The sequence below is a fragment of the Nuphar pumila genome, chromosome 12, assembly GCF_984573655.1.
Source record: "Nuphar pumila chromosome 12, dmNupPumi1.hap1.1, whole genome shotgun sequence".
Taxonomy (NCBI): domain Eukaryota; kingdom Viridiplantae; phylum Streptophyta; class Magnoliopsida; order Nymphaeales; family Nymphaeaceae; genus Nuphar; species Nuphar pumila.
This window is the reverse complement of record NC_143260.1, coordinates 12,969,974-12,992,974: the sequence shown is the minus strand read 5'-3', so window position 1 is coordinate 12,992,974 and position 23,001 is coordinate 12,969,974. Positions and strand designations below refer to the sequence as shown.

Here is a 23,001-nt window from a genome sequence, read left to right as displayed (position 1 = left end):
ATGTACTTAATTCAGTTTTCTGTAGTCTCTCTTATACACTTACTAGTTTTTCGCGAAACGAACCCATTCTATGGGTACAATTCTATGGGTACAGGTGATGATTAGGTACACCACGGGCGATGACGCGATGGCAAGATGGCTTCAAGATTTCCTCTTTCTGCTCTTAGCTCGCGTCCTGGACTTTTTTGGGGGTTTGTAATAGATTTTCCTTTGGATATCCGAATTTATACTTTTTGGTTCTTTTAGCTAACTTGCCCAAAGTTGTCAGCTTGCCTTTCTAAATTCAACAAAAGAATAGTCTTCCGCTGATTTTATAAGTAAACTCTAAAAAGAAAGAGATTTTCTTCTAGTCTCTTGCCTGTTTTCGAAAAGGTTCGCAAGTTGAAATTTTGGGGCATGACAATTCTCGAACTAAAGAACAATCTTCTCCTCCATACACTGTGGCCTGTAGCCTATAACCTGTGCTGACAGGCAGAAAGAAGACTTATAATCTCTTCTCTACTTTATCCAGACTTCCCCAATTCGACTTTAGACAAAAATGTTATATTCTAGACTTATGATTTTGTTTGAGATGTGTTTCACCACTTTATCATGCACAAACCAATAGATACGATATCCAGTTCAAATGTTGCAGAATAATGTTATAAGATGTTTTCCAACATATTCTCACGTAATGTTTAGTAGAATAACTACCACATCTGATTTTGAAACTAATGCCGATATTGTATCTGCTTGTAAGAGGAACAGAAATGGTGGCTTTGATAAAAGGACCAAACAATTAATTATACTCGATCAGGCCATCAACTATCCAGGAAACTGTCTTTTTTCCTGACACGTTCATAAGTGGAAGTATATTCACCCTTTTAACAATGTTTTGAAGTTTAGGCTAAGCAGGTAAAGTACTCTTTGATGATAAGTTTCGAGTTACTGGTTCATAGCCACTCATATAGCCTTCCACATCTTGTGTTCAAAGAAATTTAGGCTTTGTTTTTGGCATGCAGAAATTAAAAGATCAGGATGGTTTTGTAAAAGTAACAGCAATGGCTGCCTTTATTATGGGACAACAAAAGATTATCTGTGCATAACATCAAAGAATTTTTTTTTTCATTTTCTTTATTATTTTTTCTTTTTTGGTCGTCAATTGACTTAAAATTTTAGATCAGAGTTGCTAGTCAAATCATGAAAACTATTCCCTTATTTTTGGTTCACTAAACAATGGCCCATCAAAATTGTGCCTTTGCATTTCTTGAACTTAAATTCCATATGATCTAGAAGTGCTTGCTGGGAATCATCCTTGGATTAGTCATTGAAACTACAGGGAATTGCATGAACCATGGACTGTGGTTTGTTCTAATTGTTGGGACAAAAAAAGCCAAGGAAAACCTTTTTCTTTTGAAGAAACTAAACATCAACTTGCACATATAGTATGTGGCTAAAATACCACGAACTTGGTGCCAGCAAAATTTTGGAAGAAAATAATGATTTCTTGATGCAGCTTATGTTTGAAAATGCAGTTCTTGGCAGGGGCTGTTGCTGCATCTAAATTTATGGAGGTTCTCTCCCCCAAATTTCCTCCTTTATAGGACCGTGCTTGGTCCAATGATTTGAGCTGGCTTGGCCCGCCGGGCTGGTCAAAGCTTGACTGGTCTGTGGTCCATCTATAGCCTGGTCATGCCCACCCAAAGACCCAGGCAACCATTCAATTGTCTCTGATAGCTTGCATGCCACGGACAGCCTGGCTTGTCTGGTCTGTTTATTGGCCACTGATCCATCCTGACTTTTTGATCAGTCCAGGCCTCAGACTATCCAACTGCCCAGCCTGTTGCTTACCCTTGTTTATGTTAATACCAAAAGTAACCCTGACTTACCCTGAGATTTTGTACAATTGACAATGCCTGATGTTGGAGACTTGATTTTTTATTCTATCATGATCTCTGCAAAATACTCGATTTGGAAGTAGTGACTTGCTTTTCAAATTACTACACAATGCCATTTACATTGCAGTCACATATGACAAATGAACTGTCATTTTCTGTACCATCATATGGATGATGATAATCTTACTTTTTATACAATTCAATTATGATTATAAATATCTGTAGTTTTTAAGAAAATATGTTTGCTTCACCAAATTTATTCTTTCCAAGATGTATCCTTGAGATCTGCTCATGCAGTTTGGCTGTTCTAATTTCTTTCTCTTATCAGTTCATATCTTATAACCACAAGTTGCAGTGTGGACTTAATCTTAAGCATGTTTTCATTGTTGTAAAGGTCTTTCCTCATGCCAATCCTACAGTTCTGGAGCAGTTAAGGAAAGCGAACTGTATAATCTATGCTATGGGCTCTCTTTTTACTTCAATCTGCCCATCATTGGTAATTCTTGAAGCTCTATTATATTACAGATTTTTATTACATGGATGAACAAATTCTAGTTTCTGCAACTCTTTCTCAGATTCTTTAAGTTTCATAATTGTTTTGGTTATCAATTCTAAAATTGATTATGGTTGTCAATCACTTTGTGCGTCAAACTCTATCAGTCTATCATGATTTAGATCACTTGTTGATTCAGTGCAGGTCAGCAAAAAATGTAGCAGTTACATACATCCAAGCCCGATAATTTAGACCAATAAAAATAACTCTTGCGTATCATAATTGTGTACCGACTAATCTGAGGATCACATGGAAGGTTGCTAATGTCTCTATTTATTGATCTACATGGCGAATACATAAAATCCCATAATCATTGTATCCAATCACTGTGATTAGTTGACATTCTTAATGTTTATTAGCTTGGTTAGTGCTTCTAGAGGGACGCAATTTCATAGTCATTTGGTCTGAGTGGGACAGAAGGGGTTTGAGGGGCTAAGGATGAGAAGAGAAGAGGGGACATAAAGCAAAGAAGAAGAAGCTTTAGGAAAGACGTTTGGGCCTTGAGATTAGAAATAAGAAGTCATCATAGTTATCCCCTTTTTTAACTTCTTTTAAATTAAATGACACTATCGATGTGCTTGGTGTGCTTGTGAAACATTGGATTCAAAGCAATGTGTATGACTGCCTTTTGCCACAATAAACAATAATTGGCAGTGATACTGCAACATCCAAATAATTCATTATTGACTTATGAACATTCCTACATGTCTCTGGTGACATTGCTTTATACTCTTCTTCAATGCTAGACCTAGAGATCATGTCATGCTTTTTACTTTTCAAGATACTAATTTCTACCAACCAGTGCCCAATAACTCAATCTGTGCCCATAAACACTCTTATATTACAAGGTTTGTAATTCAAGAAAAGGACTCTTTTTCAGATTTGCCTTTAGGTATTTAAAACTGTAAACACAACTCATGTGTAGAGATTGTTTGGAGCGTGCATATTGGCTCAATACACTTAAGTCATAGGTCATTTTCGGTCTCATGATGATGAGATCAATGAGATTCACAGCTAGTCTTTGCTACCTTCCCTTATCTTTGAGAGGTTCACCTCTTTGACAGTTGTAATTTTGCTTGGTAGGTGTATCATTGGTGTTTATCCTAACATTTGTATTCTCTGTTATAAGAGGTGTATTACATATTTTTCCTGTGATATCATAATAGAGATCTGGACATCTCAATCCCAAGAAGCACTTTTAGCAACACTGCATCTTTTATGTCAAGTAGCCTTGCAATTCCTTCCATGTTATCCCCCATCATTACTGTCATCAATGTAGACAACAAGAATGGAAATGCCTTTTCCTTTTTGCAGAAGAAGTGCACATGAAATGTAGTCCTTTGTAAGCTAAATTCTATGATGGTTCTACTGAATCTCTCAAAGTGGCTGTTTTAACCCATAAATGGCCTTTTTAGTTTGCATATCACATTATTTAGACTTTTTAGTTCGCATATTACTTTCTTTTTCTTGTTTGCTCAAGTCCAAGATAGAGTTCCGTATCTATTTTCCCTTGAACATCTCCATGAAGGAAGGTTCTGCATATCAAATTGGTATAGTGGCCAACCTTTGGTTGCAGCAATTGCAAAAAAACCCAAGTAGATATCAAATTGACAATTAGTGCAAGTGTTTCTTGATAACCTGTTCCATAAGTTTGTTTGTATCCTTTTGCAACCGATTTGATTTTATATCTTTTAATCAATCTGTTAGTCATAAACCCGCTTACATTCCACCACCTTTTTGCGCAACAGCAAGATTAATCCCATATTTTTATAATGGCAGGCTTAGAAGTAGGAAAAAAATGAGAATTTTTTTAATGTTATGTGAAAAGAAGATATGTTATCATGCTATTCCAAATGATTTCACAACTTTATATGATTTTCCCAGCCATATATAGGAAATATTTCTTCATGAAAGGATGTGGAGATATTTTCCTATGATATTAGTTTACACTTGTGTGGTCTTTCCAACTATATATCCCATGCTTTTCATATGGAAAATATTAGTGGGAAAGCTAAGTTTGCTATGAAATTTTTTGGCCACATTCAAATGTGGTCTTAATGCTTGTATTTTATTGAGAGTAGCATCTCTCCTTCATGAACTTTCGTGGCCTCTTCCATATTCTCGGAAACAGCGATAGTCACAGTTGGTTACTAAAAACATTGAATAATAATTCAAACGTAGAAAAAGCTACACAAAGCATGAGCAATGCAAAATCTTTTACCATTTTGATTGTCCATTGAGAAGTTAAGATCATTGGATTTATTTGATATGCTCAGAGGTTTGTCCTTTGGTATATGATTTAGTCCCCTTGAATTCAATAGTTCTTTAGGTGAGAATGGGTAGAATGAAAATATTTCGTTCCCCTTGGAATGTCTTAGTAACTACCAGCCTAGCCTGCTTGGGATCATTGCCTTGTGTAATGGGTCTTCCACAAATATCCAAGGGAAACTTTGGGAGACCAGGGGTAGGAATGATCTCCACAAATTTTATCCCTCAATCTTACTAATGGTAACAAATAGCCTCCTCAAAAAGTAGCTATATCAATAGAAACTATACCTCCTTTTCTACACAAGATCATAATCTATATCTGTTTTAAAGATCTCTTACTTCAGGATCTATCTTGTCTTGTACATACTTGTTATGTGACGATACACCAAAAAACACTAGGAGTAATATGAAAGACGGGGTTGCCTTTGGCTTCAATATATGAAGAGGAGGTTTTCCTCCAAGAACATTCTGAGCAAATATCACTTCAGGCTCCTTTTCTAGTTACCCTGAAAAGGTGTTAATTCTTCCTTTCCACAACCCATTTTGCTGAAATATATTGACACAAGGTTTAAGATTCACTACATGTTCTTGAAGAGACTCCTGCTACACATTCTCCCCCATTATCAACTCTGAAAACTTTCAAGGAGGCATGATATTTGATTTTTAATAATCTTGTGATAAATAAGAAACAAAAGACCCACTTCATCTGTAGTTTTAATAAGCAAACAATTGTCATTCTTAGGAAGTCATTGATAAATGATCCAAAGTGTTTAAAACAAACAATGGATACAATCCATTCTAGATCCCATGCTTAAAAAAATAAGTTTTAAGAGGTATATATAGAACTTTTAGAATTGCTCACTAGAAAAGAGATTGTACATTGTTTATCTTTTTCACGTGTCACATTGTATCGTTTGGTATTCTTGGTTTGGATGCAAAATACTCACTTTTTGGTGGAAGTAGATACCTATTTTCAAAATTTAAGCTCAATAAAAATCATGCGCTCTTGAACATGAATACTTGAGGTTTGCAAGCTCTTTCCTTATTTCCACACTATGCACTCAAAATTTTTTCCTGTCTTGAAGTCTTGAATCACAGAATGAGATGGGCAGAAGGTACCAAAGCAATTGAAGTATTATGAGAGAACTCCCATATAGAAAATTATACAAGAAAGTTAGGTGCATAAAGATCTGAAAGCGATGGAAAGGGTGATGTGTTGATGGAGTTCGTTCTAAGAATAAAAGATGGTTGATATCAGCCAATTTATATTACTATTTACTGGTGATGTTGAAAACTGTAATTACTTAGTAAGGACTTCATACCCTATGGTCATTAGCAACTCTGGAGCCTATGACCCAAGAAATGCTCACCATGGTGAGTTCATAGGGGCTTAGGTTTTCTTATACCTTCCTAAGCTCCTTATAGTGCTCAAATACAATCCTCCTCCCTGATAGCTGATCCTGCACACCACAATCAATAGGAGAAAATGTAACACTAATACATTATAATTGAGCTTAGTTATTTGATCAACAGAAATAAAGTTCATGGTTAAAGAAGGAACATGATAAACTTGTGAGATATTAAGCTTATTCATAGGAAAAGAGGTAGAAGACATCATACTAACTTTAGAAATTGACATAAAGGATCAATTTGCTTTGCAAAAAATGCCACTACAGGGATGACAATAGGTTTTAATAGACTCATGAGCTGTCATATGACAGGATGCCCTTAAATCTATTAACCACCCATGGGGACTGTTAAAATGTAAACAACACATATATAATAATAATAATATTATAATATTATTATTATATATTTTTGTATTTATACTTTTAATTTTTTTTGTAATTTTTCTTTTTGTTTTTGGTATCTAGTTCTATTAGTACTAGATACATCTAGTTTGGTCAAGTTTCAGTTGGAACTTGACCAACTTTCTAGCTGTTGGAACTAGTCCAACGGCTAGAATTCTAGCTGTTGGAAGTTCCAACAGCTAGAAAGGGAGAGCTCCTTATGAGCTCTCCTTAATACTCTTGTATAAATAGGGGTGCATCCCCTTGTGTAAATTATTCCTCTAAATGCTTTTTAAGCATTTTGCGCTCATAAATAAAGTGTTATTTATTTTTATGCTTTTCCATTTATACCCTTTTATGGGTCTTGTCTAAAGTATCTTTTAGATACTTCCTTTTGAGTAGCTTCAAGTGCATTCGTGGAGCCTACCATTTCATTACAGGGACTATCAAGGATACCTGCATAGGCAGTACCAGAAGAAGGAGAAGGACCAGAGGTAGAGAAGGCAATGGCAAAGTGTGCGCAAAGCTGAATCTGTCGTTGCATTTGTTTCACCTACTCCAACAATTGTTGTTGAGTGTTGCTCACACTATCAACTGGGCTAGATAAAGGAGGCACACTGGTATGAGAGCCAACACTACTAGTCTCAGATAGGTCGGCCTTGACCTTAGAAGCATCGTCTTCAGATGAGACAACTACCACTCCACCTTTTTTTTCTTAAGCACTGAGCATGAGATCCATATGCCCATAGCTCTTGCAATAATGACACTGGATAAAACTCATATTTCTACAACCTCCACCTCTATCTCCAAAATGACGAGTCACAACAAGCACACTTTTCGATGATGCCTGAATACTAAGAGACTTGAGTTTAGTCTCTTTTGCAAGTAACTCACCCAATGTCTGCACCATTGTGGGGAAAAAGGACCGATGAAGTATGTTGTTGCGAACACCATGAAATTCAGGATGAAGCACAATAAGGAAATCAATCACTTGCTTTTGGTCTCTGGCCTTAATATCTCGATTCTTGCATTCAACACACCCACTGCATTTGTCACACTTTAAAATTTCCAACATAGCCGTCAAGGTATCATATGTTTGTTGAAAGCGAGCATAGAATTCCTGAATAGACTTGCTCCCTTGCCTTAGAGACTTCAACTCTTGTTCTAATTGGCACCTCTTTGCCCAATTAAATTGCTCATACACTTGCATCAAATAAGCCCAAGCATCTTTGCATTTTATTATTTCATGATATTCACTGAGATATTATGCTCCACTGACCCCAACAACCATGATTTCACCTTGGCATTGTCCTTTCCCCAATCGGCAAGACTTGCCTCATAGTTGACATATTTTGCATTAGGCTTCAACTTGGTTCCATCCAAGAAACCAATGTATGCAGACTGTTCGCATAAATTCGGCCCAATATGTAAAGTTAGTCTCATCGAACTTCAGGAGAATGGTCTGTATGTTTTCCTTATCCATTTGAACACACTCAGCCCCCAACTACAAATAACTTGCTGCACACACCCACAAATACACCAAACAACACCCAAGATACAGAAGGAAAGAGGGTACACAGTCCAAGAATCACGTCAACTCAAGTCAATCAATCACACAACAGCAACAATCCCCAAATCATCTACTACGTGGGCTAAAAAAACCAAAACACACCCAAAATAGCTGAAATATGCATGCAAGAGAGATGATATTTATCGACACTTAGAGGTAACAGCCAAAATCAAAACACAATACTCAAGGTTGATGAGGCTAATAGCACAAGAACTAGTTACTGCCCATGAGTACTCTCCATGAACAACCTCAAATATCATTCAAAACTGAAAATATCATCATCAGACCACTCCCAATAGATTCTCACACTAAAAATGACCCAAACACAACCAAAAGCATGGATTAAATCCCTTACAGATAGACGATATGCGTAGAAAAGCGATTCAGCCACCAGAAAATCGCGAAACAGAAAAAATGCTAAAAAAAGTGTCAAAAATCCAAATAAAACCCGATTGTGACGATTATAGTCGTCTAAAATCAAGATCTTTCAACCCAAAGCATCAGATGACCCAAAGCTGAAATTCCGAGCTGTGATGCTGACGTCAACACCTCCTTGCACAGTTTCAACGTGGACCAGAATGAAGCCTCTCTTGCTCTCACACGCCTCCTCCAATCTTCTTCTCAATCCAAGATGGCTCTGATACCATCTTCAAATTTGAGCCATATCAGGGTTTCACAAGAAAACACAAAGGAGGAGAAGTTGGGAAGCAAAGAATTTTATTGCCAAGAAAAGAAAAAGTATACACTCTTATAAGGGTCGACCCCTTATGGTTGCACAAAAGGACAAAAACTGTTGACTCTAGCCAACAGATAAAGATACAACAATGCCCTCATAAATAATCTTATGTACAATTAGAAAGAGGGAAGCACACTACTAAACATACATATGGTACACTTCCATATTACGAAGCCCACACTGTTCAACAAAGTAAACCATGTTATATAGCCGTTATGTCTTTGATACTATGTTTGTTACCTTGATTACTGTTGTTAGAGAGGATAGAAGGGATTTGAGGGGGTAAGATTAGAGAGAAGGCAGAAAGAACAATAGACTTAGGATAGAGGTTTGACAATTTAAAATGAAGCTATTCATAACCTCTCTAATATCATTATTGTTGAAGAATATATGAGATGCACTGAACCCTATAGAGAGAGAGAGAGAGAGAGAGAGAGAGAGAGAGAGAGAGAGAGAGAGAGAGAGAGAGAGAGAGAGAGAAACGACTGTTTAGAAAAGGAGAACTCGTTAATCTAATATTTGGGCTAATCTCTATGTTAAATAGAGAGATGCAAAAAATGAGAAATTACATATAAGTCCCTCATTAACTTAAAATTTTAAATAACCTCTAATCTAAGAAAACTTAAACTTAAACCTCTTACTCTCAACACTCCCCCTCAAGCTGGAGCATAGATATCAATCATGCTCAGCTTGTCACAACATTTTGAGAAATTTGGTCTAGCAAGAGGCTTTGTAAACATATCTGCAACTTGGTCCTCCGACTTTAGATGTTTGGTAGAGATATAACCAGCTTGAACCATATCTCTTACATAGTGACAATCAACCTCAATGTGCTTTGTTCTCTCATGAAAGCCAGGATTGTTCGCTATATATGTGGCAGCCTTGTTATCACACATCATGGTCATAGGAGAGGAAACCTTCACCTGAAGGTCATGAAGAACAGTACAAACCCACATCAATTCAGCAGCTGTTTGGGCCATAGCCCTATATTCTGATTCTGCACTCGATCTAGAAACCACATTTTTGCTTCTTACTTATCCATGAAATCAGGTTGTCTCCCAGAAACACACAGAATCCTGTGGTAGATTTTCTATCCACTATAGATCCTGCATAGTCAGCATCAAAATAGACCACTATCTCCAGATTTTCACCTTTCTTGAACAATAACCCTTTTCCAGGAGAAGATTTTAAATACCTGAGAATCATTATAGCTGCATTTCAGTGTACCTTAGTTGGTTTGTCCATAAACTGGCTAACTTTACTTACTGCTAAAGCAATATCCGGCCTGGTAACAGTTACATACAGTAGCTTCCCTACTAGTGAGCGATAGCTTTTGCTATCAACCGGTTTTGACCCTTCTTCAAACAACTGAACTTTATGGTCCATGGGAATATTTGTTGGTTTAGCTCCCAACATTCCCGTTTCCTTTAATAAGTCAAGAACATACTTCCGTTGAGACAGAATCATCCCTTCACGGTTCCTGACAACTTCTATACCCAGAAAATATCTAAGTGAACTAAGGTCTTTTGTAACAAAGTGTTTTTGAAGATGAGCCTTTGTGGCTTCAATATTTTTCACATCGTCTCCTGTAAGAATGATGTCATCCACATATACCACCATAACAACTATGCCTGAGTTAGTTTTCTTGATAAATAGTGTATGATCTGCCGCTGACCTGTTGAAGCCAAAGCGTGACATCACTTCAAACAACTTTTGAAACCATGCATGAGGGCTTTGTTTCAAGCCATAAATTGCCTTTTTCAATCTACACACCTTCTGACACTCCCCCTCAACCTCGAAACCTGGAGGTTGTTGCATGAAAACAGTCTCAGATAGATCCTCATATAGAAACACATTCTTCACATCTAATTGACATAAGCTCCAACCATGATGAACAACTACTGAGAGAACAAGACGAATGGTGCCCATTCGTGCAACAGGAGAAAAAGTTTCAAAGAAATCAATACCATATGTCTGAGTATATCCTTTTGCTACTAATCTGGCCTTGTACCTTTCAATATATCCATCTGATTTGTACTTTATTGTATATACCCATTTGCATCCAACAATGTCAGCATCTACTGGGGGATCAACTAAATCCCATGTATGTTGAGACACTAAAGCATCCATTTCTTCTTGCATAGCCAGCTTCCAACGGTTATCTAGCTCTGCCTGGTGATAGTTTAGAGGAATCGTTTCAGCAGATAGGGCTGAAATAAACTTTTTCATCTGATTTCTAATTCTGACATCGGAGACAAAATGAGATATGGGATATAAGGTACATTGTCGTGTCCCCTTGCGTAGAACAATAGGTCTGTTATCATCATCAAAACAAACACATCCAAATATTTTTGGTGAGAAAGAGAAGAGTGGGGCATTAGGTTTTAGGATATGTAATTGAATTTGATCACCCACAGAAGATGAAGGCATGCGGTTGATCATATAACAAGCAGTGGTAATCGCATCACCCCAATATAACGCAGGAACATTGGATTAAATCATAATGGTCCTGGCAACATCAAGCAGGTGCCGATGTTTTCGCTCAGCCACCCCATTTTGTTGCGATGAATAGGCACAGGAAGTTTGGGGTTGAATGCCATGATCTTGGTAAAATTGTAACATAAGTTTTGATTTAAACTCAAGAGCATTATTAGTGCGAACAATCTTGACAATAGATTCAAATTGAGTTTTTATTTCAAGAATTAAGGATTTGATAATACTTGGAACTTCAGATCGTTTTTTTATTAAAAACACCCATGACAACTTAGAGAAGTCATCAACAATAAGAAGATAATATCGACACTGAGTCCTAGTAGGAATCTTACTAGGACCCCATACATCTGCATGAAAAAGTTCAAAGACTTTATGACTAGACTGACTCTGACTTGAAGGGAACGAACTTCGATGATGCTTGCCCAACTGACATGCTTCACACTGAAATGATAGAGTGGAAGGAATTTGAGGAAAGACAGAACGAAGCTTTGACAATGAAGGATGACCAAGACGCCGATGCCACTGAACATGACTGGATGAGTGTTCCACTGCCGCATGAACAGTCCCCACTGGATGATGTAGGTAGTAGACTCCATTTTCTTCATAGCCTCCACCAATCTTCTTCCCCGTCAGCAAATCCTGAAAATGACAACCCATCGGATCAAATATCACTCTACAGTTTAATTCTTTTGTAAGACAACTAACAGAGAGTAAACTTTGAGGAAAGTTGGGAGCATGAAGAACATTTTTCAACTGTAAGGAGGAGGATATAGAAATGTTTCCCTGACCAACAACCGGTGAAGAACTCCCATCGGCTAATGAGACTCCTCAATGAACAGTAATATCCTTTAGATCTGAAAAAACAAGCGAATTTCCACACAAGTGTCTGGATGCACCAGAGTCAATAATCCACTTACTGTCATTTGGAGGAAGATGATTCCCTATTGAGTAGGCAACACCGACTGCAGGATGGGCGAAGCTCAAGGGGCGAAGAGCTATTAGCTCATCATATTCAACTCGACTGAGGGTGATACTGTCTCTTGCAGAGATATTATCATGTACATTTGTTGCCTCTAGTGTAGTAACATTTGCTTTAGGAGCATATGGTTTTGATGAAGAAGTGGTTGGCCGACCATGCTTATCCCAACAATAATCTTCTAGATGTCCAAATTTTCCACAGAATGTATATTGAAGCTTTCCTCTGCCTCCCATACCTCGTCCACGACCTCGTCCTCTGATATTTTGAAGATTTTCACGCCCATAACCAGAGGAGACAACTAGAGCAGATGACTGAGTCACAGGCTGAGATTGTGGAAGAGAGATCGCAAGTCTACTCAGACAATTGTATCCATCAGCAAAAGTAGGTACATCTGATCCAGCCAACATTTGGACTTTTGAAACAGAGAATTCTGATGATAGACCTGTAAGAAACCAAGCAGCCATAGTCTGTTCTTGATGATCCTTTTGCTTCGAGCAACAAAGAGGCCTGTGAGCATTGAGTCTTTCAAACGCAGCCTTGACGGAGGCATAATACTGGGCCAAGGTCTGATCTCCCTGCTGTAAATTATATATCTCCTGTTCAACTTGCAGGATACGACTCACATTAGTCTCTTGTGAGTACGTATCTCGAAGATTGTCCCACATTTGTTTGGCTGTATTATAGTAAATTAAACCATCTGCAATATGGGGTTCGACACTGTTCATGATCCATGACATAACTATGTCATTATCTTCATCCTAAGTAACATATTTTCCCACTTTTTTCGTGGTTCGTCTTCCAACAAAATTTGTTTTCTACGATGTCCAGATATCGACATCATAAAAGTTCTGGACCACCTGGCATGGTTAGTCTCATTCAACCTTACAGAAGAGCCGTACGAGAAGGGATTGACAAAAACCTTATACTCCCCAATATGTTCAATTTTGGAATCACATTTCGAAGTTTCAGCCATACTGAAGATTTAATACTATTTCAGCTGCAAAAAAAAATTCACTCGAACAACAAATTTTAGAATCACGCGTTAGCCAATATGACAACCAGCAACTGTACTCAACACAGAATGCCACGACAGTAATAAACAACAACCCATAAACAGGGATATTTTCCAACACAACAGGGAATCACGCCTGCTGCCCAACACAGAATCCCACGACAACAGAAAAACTTTCACATAAACAGGGATATTTTCTAACACAACAGGGAATCACACCTGCTGCCCAACACATAATCCCACGACAGCTGAATAACTTTCACATAAACAGGATATTTTTCAACACAGCAGAGACTCACGCCTGCTGCTTCCACGACATGAACACAACTGATACTAACATGCTTCTTTCACAACATAAAAAAAATCATGACACAACAAGGAATCACGACTGCTGAAATCATATTGACAGGTGTTGTAAATCACGACAGCTGCTGCTCCCAGACAAATAAAGCACGACAACCAAAAAGAGGAATCTCATTTCTTCAGGGGACACGATAAAAAACTCACGGCAGCAGCACATCTCAATCTCGATCACAAATAGCAACATATGAAAAGAGATTTTCGCTGCTCCTAAACCCAAAAATCATGGCAGCTGTTTCAAGGAAGAATGGTGGAACTCAAGGGTTACGGCTGCCAGACCTGAAGACACACACCCACGATGTCGACCATAGTCAGACACCAGATCTGTTATCAGATCTTACGAAAAAAAAATATAATACACACCTGGTTCCAATATTTTTCTCGTTGGTGTAGATCGATTGCAGATTGATCACGATCGATCACGCTCCCGAGATCAGTGCTCTGATTCCATGTTGAAGAATATATAAGATGCACCAAACCCTAGAGAGAGAGAGAGAGAGAGAGAGAGAGAGAGAGAGAGAGAGAGAGAGAGAGAGAGAGAGAGAGAGAGAGAGAGACGACTGTTTAGAAAAGGAGAACTCGTTAATCTAATATTAGGGCTAATCTCTATGTTAAATAGAGAGATGCCAAAAAGGAGAAATTACATATAAGTCCCTCATTAACTTAAAATTTCAAATAACCTCTAATCTAAGAAAACTTAAACTTGAAACCTCTTACTCTCAACAATTATTAGTGAGGCATAGTATAAAACTTGTATAATGATACTAAAACCCTTTACAAGACCATGGTGCATCCAATGAATCCTTCATAGTTGGTTATACAATATAAGACAAAATGACCCTCTATCTTAAACACTATGATACTCATCGTTATCGACCATATGTTCCCTCTATCTAGAGCTATGTCACATGGGTGCGGGTACGGGTATAGGTGCAGAGCAATTAAAAAAAATTGGACACGGGGACACAACTATATATATATATTTAAAATATATATATATATATATATATAACAATAATAAGATTGTAAATTTTAAAGCAGAAATAAAAAAGTAATTCTATTGAAGTAACAATACAAACTTACCAAAATATAACACATAAAGAAGCTTGTGAGTGTGATAACAACAAACGTTATCATAAATCTGCCTCATCGTTTGAATTAGAGGGAAGAACATGATCGAGGTAGTCCATCTTGAGAGTATGCAAATCATGTTCTCCCTCCAAGTCAAAATCTTTTGGATTTACATCCCAATACTTGGATGGTCCACAACTGCATCAAAATATGACTAACTTAGTATCTAACTTCAAACTTTGAATACAAATATTTAAATAGGAACTTTGAATATAAAGAAAAAAAGTACCTATTACTCATCTTTGGTGCAGCGAGAAATTAATCGTAGATTAGAGTGAACATAAACCAAATCTTCTGCTCTTTTACTAGTAATTTTGTTTGTTTTAATGTTGTGAATTTGAGCATATGTACTCCAATTTCTTTCAGAACACGATGATGTAGGAGGTTGGGATAATAACTTCATTGCAAGACGTTGCAATAACTCATTTTGTTCGGCAGAGGTAAGGAGTGGGGGAAGGAGGGGGCTCAGCTGACAAACCGAGCCTTGCCACGCCGGACAGAAGGGAAACGAGGGGCCGAGCCCCTCTTCTGTGAATCGAAGGCAAAGGGAGGGGCTCAGCCCCTCTTCTGCGAGCAGAGGGTGCAAGGTAGGTTGCGAGCAGAGGGAGGGTTGATCGACATACCTGTTGACGGAGGGGGAGACGGTGGTTGTCTGTGCGTACCGTCGCCGGAGTCTGGATCGTCGGCGTGGGTGTAGGAGAAAGCTGCAGGGGCTGAAGGGGAGAAGCAAAATCAAGAGGGTAAGCCCCTCCCCCTGTCGATAAACCCCTTTTAGGATTCGGCCTGGACTCGTTGACACCAAATCTGCAACGTCTTGCAATGGAGTTGTTATCCCAACCTGCTACATCATCTTGTTGTGAAAGAAATTAGAGTACATATGCTCAAATTCACAACATTAAAACAAACAAACTCACTAGTAAAAGAGCAGAGGATTTGTTTTTTGTTCACTCAAATCTACGATTAATTTCTCGCCGCACCAAAGAAGAGTATATGTACTTTTTTTTTGTATTCAAAGTTTATATTTAAATATTTGCATTCAAAGTTTTAAGTTAGATACTAATATAGTCATTTTTTGATGCAGTTGTGGACCATCCAAGAATTGGGATGTAAATCCAGAAGATTTTGACTTGGAGGGAGAACATAATTTACATACTCTCAACATGGACTACCTCGATCCTGTTCTTCCCTCTAATTCAAACGATGAGGCAAATTTATGATAAGTTTTGTTGTTTATCACACTCACAAGCTTCTTTATGTGTTATATTTTGGTAAGTTTGTGTTGTTAAGAATTGCTTTTTTATTTTTGCTTTAAAATTTACAATCTTTATGTGTTAATTTATTGTTATATATATATATATATATATATATATAGCCGAGTCCCCGTGTCCAAATTTTTTGGAATTACGCCACACCCGTGTCGCACCCGCACCCGCACCCATGTGACATAGTGTAAAAGCAAGTAGTGGTCTTTTTAAATAATAAAAATGTAAAGAATAAAAAGTCATATTTGAAGTAAAAACAAAAAAATATAGAAAGTTGTGAAAATACAGAGATAATATCATAATATTGTCGTGATAATGTTGTTATTATTAAATTGCCAAAATTTTGAAAATATGATGATATTTTCCCTTTCTAATTATTTTTGTTATATGGTGATCATGTCTCTATATTTTGGCAATGGTGGAGACTATAATTGTGGTGAGTGAATGGAATGGTGCTTAGCGTCTGTATTTTTGATCCACATGATGATTAAAACCCCATCCATTTTCCAGTTTAACCATTTCTCATTCTATCCTCTTAGGAGCTTCAATTATGTTTCTTAGTTCTATAATTCCAATATCAATTTTTTTACATTCTAATTTGTATTTTTTATTAGCAAGCTGGTTATTAAGAGATAACGTCAGTTGGATCCATACCCAGATCCAGTATTCAGATCTGACGTTGAATCGAAGGCAATCAGATGTTATGTGTCACTTTCCTGTTTTATATTCTTTCCTATATTCTTTTCTTATTACAAAAAATCTCTGGATGACCAAAAGTGTCGCAAGGAGAAATGGGAAGAGAAAAGAATAAGCGGGGTTGCTGCTGAACTGATTCCCAATAGGGAGATTGTGTGAGGTGTTGATCTATTTATAAAACATAGTATACAGTTCTTTCTGTACACAACTGTCTCTTTCCATATACAATAAGGAAATTAAATAAAAAGGAATCAATAAGAAAAGAATATAGGAAAGTAACATAGACAGGAAAGTAACACATAACATCTCATTGTCTTCTCTTCATGTCAGATCTGGATCCAATATCCAGATCCAACTGATATTATCTCTTAATACTGGTTATCTCCTGATGTGATTCAAACCTCAGTGAAGGGTACATGCTTCTGTACAATTGGCCATAGAAGCAGAATATCAAATTGCGGTTCAAAATACTACTGAAATTATTGTTTCATTAGGTGCTACCATGCAATATGCGTGTTGTGATTTGCAACTGTTACAATCTTCTCAAGGATCCAGATTTAATGTGGATAAGCATACTAAGGTGATAATTTATTATTCTGGACAAATATACCTCAAGCATACCATATTGCTTCCACGTATTTCTTCCTCTTTGCAGTTTGATTGCTTCAATATTTTTTTAAGGGCCTGCTTGGGAAGTGGATGTGATGAAAAAATCAGAGGGAGGTTGAGTGGTTTTTGGAAATCAAGAAATTTTTAAGGCATTATTTATTGTTTGGCATAAGGCAATTGGAGGAAATGGAAAATAGACATGAGATCTGCTACATCCAAGTCCTTTATTTCATTTGTTTTAGATTCCTTCACGAAGGGGAGATATTTGCTATTTCCATCTCCTACCAAAGATTTTAATTCTCTTGAAAGCCTCAAGCCAGTTATTTTTAGATTTTTTTCTCTGCAATTCCATTTCTCATTTTTCTGATTAATCTCTCAAAAAAGATGGAAAATCCTGAATAATTGGTGACCAGAATCCCTGGTGGAAATACCAGGTGCACCCAAAAAAGAAAAGATTTCCAAGTCCCAGTGATTCCCTCTTAACCATCTTCTCCCAACCACGGCATAGTATGTTGCCATGATTAATTTATGATTCTCTTCTTAAGCTGTGTGAGGTTTGTGCAAGGCTGTGTGTGCAATTTATGTACGTGGAGGATATTTGTCTTTTACATAGATTTATTACTTTGTGTACTTGTGTGGCACTCTTCTAATTATGTGATTATATTTTACATGGTTTACGAGAACAAATTCATCTCTACTAGCCTTCTTTTGTTGAATACACTTTGACTTATGGACGTGTCACTTCATTCTTGTGTTGAATCTCTTGAGGAAGCCATGCTCAATTATAATCAGATATGCACTCATGCAGCGTTTTGTTGATGGGTTTTAGATAATCTTTTTGTAGGTGTTGCATGGCATTGGCGAGATAATTTCTTCGAGATCCTGTCTGAAGGTGTTTCCCAATCAATTCAGGAAATATAAATCTGCTTCCTAAAACTGATACTTTCTCATAAAGAGCTGAACTAGCTAAGTGGTTTTTGTTTTTTCTTTTCTATTTGTTAAGGGCTGAATTTTAAGATTCATGTGTTTCCTAATCTATTGCCACTCATTTCATCTTGGTTTTCTTGATTTTTTTGGCCACCATTAAAATATTCTTCAGGATAGTCTTTCATATTCTTTTTAAGACAAAGGGTTGCAATGTGCTTAAAATGTTTATTTCATCACCCCAATCACGTGCAGGTTCTTATGCTGAATGGCTCTCATGATAGAGAAACCATTGGGTTGTCTGCTTCTGGATTTGTGACAGCCATCACTGATGCTTTAAATCACAAACACGGGAATCCTCTTAACCGGCTAAGTAATCTTGTATGCGAGATTATGCTTAATATCTACGTATGATATATATATATATATATGTGTGTGTGTGTGTGTGTGTGTGTGTTAAATGATACACTAGCATATTATCTGTAATGGTCAGGTGCACTGTGTTTATTTTGTTTGGTTATGTTTCCATTTGTAATATTTGGTGGTTCATTTTGTTTTCAAGTGGATAAAAACTTTTAAGGTTCTGTTGTTTCTTTGCCATATTTGATATAAGAATAAATCTGGGAAGAATTTTCATCAGCATTCTACACTTGCAAGAAATTTCCTGATTGTGAGATTTTTCTGCATCGCAGCCTGACACATATATCAATGCTCTTTTGGTGCCAAAGGATGGTCAGATTCCTGTTGATGTTGACTGCCTGGACAGTCAAGGAATATTCCATGTGGTAAATAATTCCATCTTCACTACCCTAACTAGTTAATTGGTTTTGTAAATTCATTGGCAAACCTGTTGGACTATACCTTGACACTACTGATGCACTACGTGACTATTTCTCCATCTTAATATGGCAACAGAAAATTTAAAATTGTAGAGGCACTCCTTTTAGCATGCATTTGATCAGGGGATAAAAACTCTTCGGTTTAAAACCATTTAAATTCATCAAATAAAAAAAGAAAATTGTAGTTCATATATGACCATAAACAGTTTTTCTGAAGGAAATGCATTTTTCTTAATGATATTTGGCCTTTGTGTGTTTACCTAGTGAGTTCTGTTACATTTGGATAGAAATGACAGTTTATGCTGTAATGGAATGAAAGAAATGCTCTTGTTTTTATTCATGTTCTCCGCATTGTAATAGTTTAATTCAAATTGGATGTCATTCCCTGAACTACCTTCCTGAACTTGGATAATAAAAAATCATCAATTTGTGCTAGGAACTTCAATTGAGTTTCCAAAATAATTCAGCCCTCATAGCCACACCAAATGACAAATAATTTTTTAATTAGCTCAGAGGTCAGGACATGCATTTTCTTTTATCATGTCAGCTATTCAATTCATTTTTTCAGTTTCGAAATACTCTAATTTATTTAATTTTCTGATAGGCAAACTAGGCTGTAGTGGTCTCCAGACCTGGGTCTCTTTGGCTAGTATAGTTCACTCTTGGCCCTGTTATTTATAAATAACAATATAAATAGTGTTTTACATACTTATAAACAAAAAATGAAGTTATTGTTTGGTTGTCAAGTTATTTAATATAGTTTTTAATAAGTGGAAGAACAAAAGGAGAGAAGAACAAGACATTGTAAGACTCTAGTATGGTGGTGGTTCTTAAGTAGGAGGAGATCCCATTGAGAAAACCAGTGGATTTGCTGTTGGTTTCCTGTTGTGGAGGCAGAGGAAGAGGAGGGTTGCTGAAATTGGGGCGGTAATGGAGGAAGAGGATAAAAAAACATTGACTTTTGGGTCCACCAGAATATTTTATGCCAGGGGTGGTGAGTAGTTTTTGAAATGTTTTTTTCCCTTGCTTCGGCAAGGGTTCCTTGTCATAAAAAAAATAAAAATTTGAAATGTTTTTTGGTGGGTGAGGTGGCTGTATAGTGACTAGTGATTCTAAGAGGGAATGGGCGTTGTGATTTGGGATGGGAGGGTGAGGGAAAAGGAAGGGGAGGACCAGGAGACAAAGGGGAAAGGTGAGTTCTATTAAAATTTTTTAATATAAATAGGAAACAAAAACAACTCCCAGCATATTTTTGAAAAAGTAACTGTTTCCATTTCTATTTCAGTTTTTTTTTTTAAATTAAGTAGAACAAAATATCCAAACAAAAAGTTAACTATTAAAATAAATGCAAATGTAAATGTTATCTATAGATACATCCAAATGGTACCTTCATGATTTAATTATCCACGTATCATATATTTTCTTTTCCCTTGTCCTTTAAAGTGTTTCCAGAGTAATTTCTTCAATTTGCATTAATATGATTTAGCTATATGCAATAGAATCGTATTAAATTTTCCAGGAAAAAGGATGTAAGTTATGCCAGTGTATACTACGTCCTATGTCACACAAATGCACACTTTTTTGAGTGTTGCCAATTTCTGTCTTATTTCAACATATATTTTTCGCTATGTTAGTTGGAGCTTTAAATAGGGTATTGTTGACTTTTTTTTCATACTCAAACTCTCAAAAAAAGATATGCCCATTTTTTCCAAGGGTTTTGATGTCTCGAAATTGGGTCTTGCACTTTTTGTCCTGATCTCATTATAAAAGCTTTCGAATAGAGTGGGGAGCCAGATTTATACAACATAGTCCCTTTTCTTTTTGATATTCATGCTCACATAAAATAGACATGGATTTTGGGGAAGCAAGGGTATGTGTTCTTGTTTTAAGTTCCATTACCAGAATTACTGATGACAAGAAGAGGAAGGGATGATCCAAATAGTTGATTTCAGCAACATAGTAGATTTCAGCAACATAGTAGATTTTTTTTTTCATCCATATTTAATGTTGGAATGCAAAATTTAGAACCACATCTTTCATGCTCAAAGGGGGCTGCTGGTACTAAAAGTTGTTGAGAAGGATAAAGACTAACTACAAAAGTCGAGAGAGATCAACCACGACCTCCGAGGAAGTCATCCTCCATCACCACCGGAAGTTGGAGAAGGTTCTTGAACATTATGTATGTACGAGAAATTTCCTGATCTGATGGTGAAGAGATAAAGAAACTCAAGAATGATATGCTAGAGATATTAATGGGAAGAATTGGAAGTGCAATAATTTTAGGATATATGAATTCTGAAAACTATTGTTGTCTTTTTAGTTTTTGTATGACATGATGTTTATTATTATATATATATATATATATATATGTTTTAAAGTTATGACATCTAGTAGAAGTCTTCTACATGTATGTCATGGAGTGAATGTAACACCCTACTGTTTTGTCATGCAAGTCTTATTTGTGATTGACATCATGTGCTATGGTAATTTGTTTTTAATTTTGCATGCTTCTCCTTTTCTTCTGTGTGATCAATTTAATGTTGAACTGTTATTAATTTTTATTCTTTTTTTTTAAATAGTTCTGTAAAAAATCTACTATCATCTTATTGCTGAATCATTTGTGATCAAAGTTTTGAGATCAAGAGCTTATGTAATTTTGACTTGTGGCTTAATGTTACCTATGCAGGGGCATATTTTCTTTACATCTTCAACCAAAAAGGCAACAAAAAATAGGTCCTATAGTTTCCTTCAAAATTTTTATCACGTCTGCCAAACATCAATAATGTCAGTTTTTGCTTTAGAACTTCAGGATCTTTTGAATAAATGGAGCATTATATATCCTATTTTTCTTTTTTATGTTCAAGAAATAGCAACCCATATATCAATTTATAGCTTGTCAAAAATCTGACCGCCTTATTTTTATAGTTGTAGGTGCTTTAAAACCAAAGAAGTGCTTGTGTTATTTTTTTGGCTTGAGCTGCATTGCTGCAAAAAAATTTGAAGCTTGTTTTCTAGTTGTGGTCTTCTCATTGAAACTGTTTCAGTGTTGTAATTACATGAATATAAAATTATAATCTGGTGCTAATATATTGTATATCGCATTTAGTAATTATGATTGTTTATGACACATTTGTATTCAACAAATAAGTCAAGTTTGAAAGTGCTGCATTCTAATTTTTTGCAGGTAACAGTCGATTCTATGTTCGATGCTAAAGTAGGAATCGTTTTTGATCCAGCATCTCTAATCCACACACTTTCTAATCTGATATGTGAATACACAAGGCACCGTGATAAGGATACATAGCTCAAGCCGTGGTGATTAAAAGCAAGAGAATAGATGGAAACTGCAATCTGACTGATCTCTCTTGAAATATAGCATTGATAAGGTTCTTGTGCCTAATTCTTATTGTCACTAAACATGTTATTCATTCTGTGTTTTCGTTTGATTCATATTGCTGTGACTAAGCTGGCTTTTCACTCCTTGCTGTGTAAATTTGAAAAACTCATGGTCTATTGAAGCTACAACATTTATTTATCATCTTTTTCACCAACTAGTTTACAAGGATGTGGGTATAGGTACATGGTTACTGCTGGTACAAGTGTTATTCCAAAAGGGTGTAGTATACACATAAGCACACATAATGCGAACATCAAAGGGTTGGTTGTGTGTGTACACATGGTTTAACTTTAGACCAATTGCTGGAAAAGTTGGAGAGAAGAGAAATCTTCATATATTCTTTATATTGATCTACAAATTGTTAAATCATAGTGTAGTGTTAATGTACTATGTATATATATATATATATATATATATATATATATATATATATATACATACATACATTGTTCTTATTTTTATGTAAACTGAAAAACCCATCAAGGGTATTTCAATCTTTTTAAAC

General features: G+C 36.4%; 1 protein-coding gene across 1 annotated transcript in view; it reads left to right on the top strand.

Moving 5' to 3' along the window:
* Positions 1-22,634, top strand: part of MEE18 (maternal effect embryo arrest 18) — a 94,654-nt gene extending 72,020 nt beyond the window's left edge. The window contains exons 9-13 of the mRNA XM_089983032.1: positions 2,272-2,373; positions 18,181-18,228; positions 18,516-18,641; positions 18,953-19,045; positions 22,284-22,634. Coding sequence (XP_089839158.1) covers positions 2,272-2,373; positions 18,181-18,228; positions 18,516-18,641; positions 18,953-19,045; positions 22,284-22,403 — 489 coding nt within the window. The 3' untranslated portion in view covers positions 22,404-22,634. The remainder of the gene's footprint in view (positions 1-2,271; positions 2,374-18,180; positions 18,229-18,515; positions 18,642-18,952; positions 19,046-22,283) is intronic.
* The last annotated feature ends 367 nt before the right edge of the window (positions 22,635-23,001 follow it).